This window comes from Salmo salar, chromosome 12, assembly GCF_965601325.2.
Source record: "Salmo salar chromosome 12, fSalSal1, whole genome shotgun sequence".
Classification (NCBI taxonomy): Eukaryota; Metazoa; Chordata; class Actinopteri; order Salmoniformes; family Salmonidae; genus Salmo; species Salmo salar.
In genome coordinates, this window is record NC_138302.1 from 13,990,286 (window position 1) to 13,997,500 (window position 7,215).

Genomic DNA, 7,215 nt, shown 5'->3' on the forward strand with positions numbered 1-7,215 from the left:
TTCTCTCTAGCTTGTTTCTTTCCCCCCCTCTCTCCATCTCTCTCTCTTGTTTCTTCCCCCTCTCTCTCGCTCTCTCTCTCTCACTCTGTCGTTTCTCTCCCCCTCTCTCTCTTTCTCTCTCCGTCTCTCATTTCTTTACCCATTCTCTCTCTCCCCTCCCCATCTCGCTCTCTCTCTCTCCGTCTCTCTCTCTCTCGCTCTCTCTCTTGTTTCCCACCGTACTGCTCCGCTTGCGCAAACCGAAAGAAGTAGTGGAAAGTCTCAGGCAGCTCCTGCGCTCAGTTCACGCTTCACTACACAACGTGTCATAGCAATGGAGAGGAGGGGAGGGAGGAGACGAGAGGGGGGGGGGGGGGGGCGAGGGAAACCCGAACCCATGACTTCCGCGTATTTTCCTCTCTCTAGTCTCGCATCTCAAGCCACCCTGCCTCTCAGAGTAGTATAAAAAGACACGGGTTGTTTTGCTTCATTTCAAACTCGGAGCAGGAACGTAATAGCCCACACGCAGCCCAATCCAGTTCGATTTGGATATTAAACAATTTACCGGTAAACCGAAGTCATAACGTGGTTAGCCACATTTTTTGGGGTCCTCCTGTTTTCTTGCAGTGGACCTTAGCACAGTTCTTCTGACCCGGTTCTTCTGACCGACTCGTAAAACGGATAATTCTGTACAGCTTCTGCGATCGACACACACAAACACACACTCCAGTTTTCTTCTGGAACTCTGTGATCACCGGGAACCTTAGATGGATGTGGAATCTCAGAAGAGCGCACGCCCCCGTGGACGGTGCCTGGACGTTTTCTTGGTCGGTTCTATCGTTTTGCTCTTCCTGGTGGTGGCGACAGTTGTTGTCATGGGAACTTTGGCTCTTGTGGAGCTACGGTCAGAGATCGGGGTTAAGCCTTCTGTTGTGGATATGCAAGGTACATCGGAGACGCACCACGGCGTGCCCCTGTCCATGCCCGCGTACAAGGTGAGTACAGTAGCTAATAGCTACTAGTACAGTAACTATTAATAACGCATTATGACGTTTATTGTCTGACTGAACAAAAAATACAGGGATGTGTTTGTGGATGAAAACGGTTTATTTTGATTCTAAAAGTAGGTCTATATATCAATTAGCTTTCCCTTTAGAGGTGCAGACTGTGGACGGTTTGCAGACTGTAGACGGTTTGCAGACTGTAGACGGACTGTAGACGGTTTGCAAACTGTGGACGGTTTGCAGACTGTGGACTGTTTGCAGACTGTGGACGGTTTGTTGCAGACTGTAGACGGTTTGCAGACTGTGGACGGTTTGCAGACTGTGGACGGTTTGTTGCAGACTGTGGACGGTTTGTTGCAGACTGTGGACGGTTTGCAGACTGTGGACGGTTTGCAGACTGTGGACGGTTTGCAGACTGTGGACGGTTTGTTGCAGACTGTAGACGTTTGCAGACTGTGGACGGTTTGTTGCAGACTGTGGATGGTTTGCAGACTGTGGACGGTGTGCAGACTGTAGACTGTTTGCAGACTGTGGACGGTTTGCAGACTGTGGACGTTTGCAGACTGTGGACGGTTTGCAGACTGTGGACGGTTTGTTGCAGACTGTGGACGGTTTGTTGCAGACTGTGGACGGTTTGCAGACTGCGGACGGTTTGTTGCAGACTGTGGACGGTTTGCAGACTGTAGACGGTTTGCAGACTGTGGACGGTTTGCAGACTGTGGACGGTTTGTTGCAGACTGTGGACGGTTTGCAGACTGTGGACGGTTTGCAGACTGTGGACGGTTTGCAGACTGTGGATGGTTTGCAGACTGTGGACGGTTTGTTGCAGACTGTAGACGGTTTGCAGACTGTGGACGGTTTGCAGACTGTGGACGGTTTGCAGACTGTGGACGGTTTGCAGACTGTGGACGGTTTGTTGCAGACTGTGGACGGTTTGCAGACTGTGGACGGTTTGCGGACTGTGAACGGTTTGTTGCAGACTGTAGACGGTTTGCAGACTGTGGACGGTTTGCAGACTGTAGTCGGTTTGTTGCAGACTGTGGACGGTTTGTTGCAGACTGTGGACGGTTTGCAGACTGTGGACGGTTTGCAGACTGTGGACGGTTTGCAGACTGTGGACTGTTTGCAGACTGTAGACGGTTTGCAGACTGTGGACGGTTTGCAGACTGGACGGTTTGCAGACTGTGGACGGTTTGCAGACTGTGGACGGTTTGCAGACTGTGGACGGTTTGCAGACTGTGGACTGTTTGCAGACTGTGGACGGTTTGCAGACTGTAGACTGTTTGCAGACTGTGGACGGTTTGCAGACTGTGGACGGTTTGCAGACTGTAGACTGTTTGCAGACTGTGGATGGTTTGCAGACTGTAGACTGTTTGCAGACTGTGGACGGTTTGTTGCAGACTGTAGACGGTTTGCAGACTGTGGACGGTTTGCAGACTGTGGACTGTTTGCAGACTGTGGACGGTTTGCAGACTGTGGACGGTTTGCAGACTGTGGACGGTTTGTTGCAGACTGTAGACGGTTTGCAGACTGTGGACGGTTTGCAGACTGTGGACGGTTTGCAGACTGTGGACGGTTTGCAGACTGTGGACGGTTTGTTGCAGACTGTGGACGGTTTGTTGCAGACTGTGGACGGTTTGCAGACTGTGGACGGTTTGTTGCAGACTGAAGACGGTTTGTTGCAGACTGTAGACGGTTTGCAGACTGTGGACGGTTTGTTGCAGACTGTGGACGGTTTGCAGACTGTGGACGGTTTGCAGACGGTGGACTGTTTGCAGACTGCAGACTGTGGACGGTTTGCAGACTGTGGACGGTTTGCAGACTGTGGACTGTTTGCAGACTGTGGACGGTTTGCAGACTGTGGACGGTTTGCAGACTGTGGACTGTTTGCAGACTGTGGACTGTTTGCAGACTGTGGACGGTTTGCAGACTGTGGACGGTTTGCAGACTGCGGACGGTTTGTTGCAGACTGCGGACGGTTTGCAGACTGTGGACGGTTTGCAGACTGTGGACGGTTTGCAGACTGTGGACTGTTTGCAGACTGTGGACGGTTTGCAGACTGTAGACTGTTTGCAGACTGTGGACGGTTTGTTGCAGACTGTAGACGGTTTGCAGACTGTGGACGGTTTGCAGACTGTGGACGGTTTGCAGACTGTGGACTGTTTGCAGACTGTGGACGGTTTGCAGACTGTGGACGGTTTGCAGACTGTGGACGGTTTGCAGACTGTGGACGGTTTGTTGCAGACTGTGGACGGTTTGCAGACTGTAGACGGTTTGCAGACTGTGGACAGTTTGCAGACTGTGGACGGTTTGCAGACTGTGGACGGTTTGCAGACTGTGGACGGTTTGCAGACTGTGGACGGTTTGCAGACTGTGGACTGTTCATCCATTTTGGACTTTTAAACCAACGATACATAGGACTACCCATTGACTCTTGAAGATTGGAACTTAAATGAGCTTTTTTTTCAACTTCTAGTTCCCCATCAGAACTCAAAATATAAGCTTGTTTTACAGAGTATCATTTAGATGTCATGGATGGTCAGTCCTTGCCTTCATAGCTCTGTCCATTCATTTTAGTGGTTACATTTCTCTAGCCTCTTCTCTCAGTCGTTCACCAAATAAAGGGTGGGTTGGCCACTTCCTTGTTGTTTGAACTCTAGATGACCCGTTTAAGGATTTAAGTCCACACAACAATACAAGTGTGTAAGCTCCAATGGTAAAATATAGTGCATTACATAGGGAATAGGTTGCCAGAGTAGTGCATTACATAGGGAATAGGTTGCCAGAGTAGTGCATTACATAGGGAATAGGTTGCCAGAGTAGTGCATTACATAAGGAATAGGTTGCCAGAGTAGTGCATTACATAGGGAATAGGTTGCCAGAGTAGTGCATTACATAGGGAATAGGTTGCCAGAGTAGTGCATTACATAGGGAATAGGTTGCCAGAGTAGTGCATTACATAGGGAATAGGTTGCCAGAGTAGTGCATTACATAGGGAATAGGTTGCCAGAGTAGTGCATTACATAGGGAATAGGTTGCCAGAGTAGTGCATTACATAGGGAATAGGTTGCCAGAGTAGTGCATTACATAGGGAATAGGTTGCCAGAGTAGTGCATTACATAGGGAATAGGTTGCCAGAGTAGTGCATTACATAGGGAATAGGTTGCCAGAGTAGTGCATTACATAGGGAATAGGTTGCCAGAGTAGTGCATTACATAGGGAATAGGTTGCCAGAGTAGTGCATTACATAGGGAATAGGTTGCCAGAGTAGTGCATTACATAGGGAATAGGTTGCCAGAGTAGTGCATTACATAGGGAATAGGTTGCCAGAGTAGTGCATTACATAGGGAATAGGTTGCCAGAGTAGTGCATTACATAGGGAATAGGTTGCCAGAGTAGTGCATTACATAGGGAATAGGTTGCCAGAGTAGTGCATTACATAGGGAATAGGTTGCCAGAGTAGTGCATTACATACAGATGTAGGGTGTGTAACCTCCTAACTGTCCTCCCTACTCTTCTTCCCCATCCTCAGATGCAGAACTTGGCCTACCTGCAACTCACCTCCGGTAAGTTCAATCACCTTTCAACTGTCATTTTAAACCAAACGTCATGTAGATCAAGTAGTTACAATGAATGATGTTAGACTTCTCTTCTATTTGTATTAGTTGTCCATTGTAGGAGTGTTGATTTATATTTCATTTTTATTTAACCTTTATTTAAGTAGGCAAGTCAGTTAAGAACAAATTCTTGTTTACAATGACGGCCTACATCAATCAGGTCCAACCTGTCCATGTAATCTTATTCATTATTATCTAAAAGGCTAGACTGATCCTAGATCAGCCCTACAACTCTGAGATGCATTGGGGATATGGTGTCGCTCTGGATAAGAGCACCTGCTAAATTACCAAAATTCAATGTTAACATAGTCCTTGATTAGTGTCCTAATGAAATGGAATGTAAACACACAGTCCTTGATTAGTGTCCTAATGAAATGGGATGTAAACACACAGTCCTTGATTAGTGTCCTAATGAAATGGGATGTAAACACAGTCCTTGATTAGTGTCCTAATGAAATGGAATGTAAACACACAGTCCTTGATTAGTGTCCTAATGAAATGGGATGTAAACACACAGTCCTTGATTAGTGTCCTAATGAAATGGGATGTAAACACACAGTCCTTGATTAGTGTCCTAATGAAATGGAATGTAAACACAGTCCTTGATTAGTGTCCTAATGAAATGGAATGTAAACACAGTCCTTGATTAGTGTCCTAATGAAATGGAATGTAAACACAGTCCTTGATTAGTGTCCTAATGAAATGGGATGTAAACACAGTCCTTGATTAGTGTCCTAATGAAATGGAATGTAAACACAGTCCTTGATTAGTGTCCTAATGAAATGGAATGTAAACACAGTCCTTGATTAGTGTCCTAATGAAATGGAATGTAAACACAGTCCTTGATTAGTGTCCTAATGAAATGGGATGTAAACACAGTCCTTGATTAGTGTCCTAATGAAATGGAATGTAAACACAGTCCTTGATTAGTGTCCTAATGAAATGGAATGTAAACACAGTCCTTGATTAGTGTCCTAATGAAATGGGATGTAAACACAGTCCTTGATTAGTGTCCTAATGAAATGGAATGTAAACACAGTCCTTGATTAGTGTCCTAATGAAATGGGATGTAAACACAGTCCTTGATTAGTGTCCTAATGAAATGGAATGTAAACACAGTCCTTGATTAGTGTCCTAATGAAATGGAATGTAAACACAGTCCTTGATTAGTGTCCTAATGAAATGGGATGTAAACACAGTCCTTGATTAGTGTCCTAATGAAATGGAATGTAAACACAGTCCTTGATTAGTGTCCTAATGAAATGGAATGTAAACACAGTCCTTGATTAGTGTCCTAATGAAATGGGATGTAAACACAGTCCTTGATTAGTGTCCTAATGAAATGGAATGTAAACACAGTCCTTGATTAGTGTCCTAATGAAATGGAATGTAAACACAGTCCTTGATTAGTGTCCTAATGAAATGGGATGTAAACACACAGTCCTTGATTAGTGTCCTAATGAAATGGGATGTAAACACAGTCCTTGATTAGTGTCCTAATGAAATGGAATGTAAACACACAGTCCTTGATTAGTGTCCTAATGAAATGGAATGTAAACACAGTCCTTGATTAGTGTCCTAATGAAATGGAATGTAAACACAGTCCTTGATTAGTGTCCTAATGAAATGGAATGTAAACACAGTCCTTGATTAGTGTCCTAATGAAATGGAATGTAAACACACAGTCCTTGATTAGTGTCCTAATGAAATGGAATGTAAACACAGTCCTTGATTAGTGTCCTAATGAAATGGAATGTAAACACAGTCCTTGATTAGTGTCCTAATGAAATGGAATGTAAACACAGTCCTTGATTAGTGTCCTAATGAAATGGAATGTAAACACAGTCCTTGATTAGTGTCCTAATGAAATGGAATGTAAACACAGTCCTTGATTAGTGTCCTAATGAAATGGAATGTAAACACAGTCCTTGATTAGTGTCCTAATGAAATGGGATGTAAACACAGTCCTTGATTAGTGTCCTAATGAAATGGGATGTAAACACAGTCCTTGATTAGTGTCCTAATGAAATGGGATGTAAACACAGTCCTTGATTAGTGTCCTAATGAAATGGAATGTAAACACAGTCCTTGATTAGTGTCCTAATGAAATGGAATGTAAACACAGTCCTTGATTACTGTCCTAATGAAATGGAATGTAAACACAGTCCTTGATTAGTGTCCTAATGAAATGGGATGTAAACACAGTCCTTGATTAGTGTCCTAATGAAATGGGATGTAAACACAGTCCTTGATTAGTGTCCTAATGAAATGGAATGTAAACACAGTCCTTGATTAGTGTCCTAATGAAATGGAATGTAAACACAGTCCTTGATTAGTGTCCTAATGAAATGGGATGTAAACACAGTCCTTGATTAGTGTCCTAATGAAATGGGATGTAAACACAGTCCTTGATTAGTGTCCTAATGAAATGGGATGTAAACACAGTCCTTGATTAGTGTCCTAATGAAATGGGATGTAAACACAGTCCTTGATTAGTGTCCTAATGAAATGGGATGTAAACACAGTCCTTGATTAGTGTCCTAATGAAATGGGATGTAAACACAGTCCTTGATTAGTGTCCTAATGAAATGGGATGTAAACACAGTCCTTGATTA

At 44.5% G+C, this 7,215-nt stretch overlaps 1 protein-coding gene across 1 annotated transcript in view; it reads left to right on the plus strand.

Moving 5' to 3' along the window:
• Positions 1-441: 441 nt before the first annotated feature.
• Positions 442-7,215, plus strand: part of LOC106592740 (uncharacterized) — an 8,840-nt gene continuing 2,066 nt past the window's right edge. Inside the window, exons 1-2 of the mRNA XM_014184067.3 lie at positions 442-974; positions 4,516-4,549. Of these exons, the coding sequence (XP_014039542.2) occupies positions 747-974; positions 4,516-4,549 (262 nt within the window). The 5' untranslated portion in view covers positions 442-746. The remainder of the gene's footprint in view (positions 975-4,515; positions 4,550-7,215) is intronic.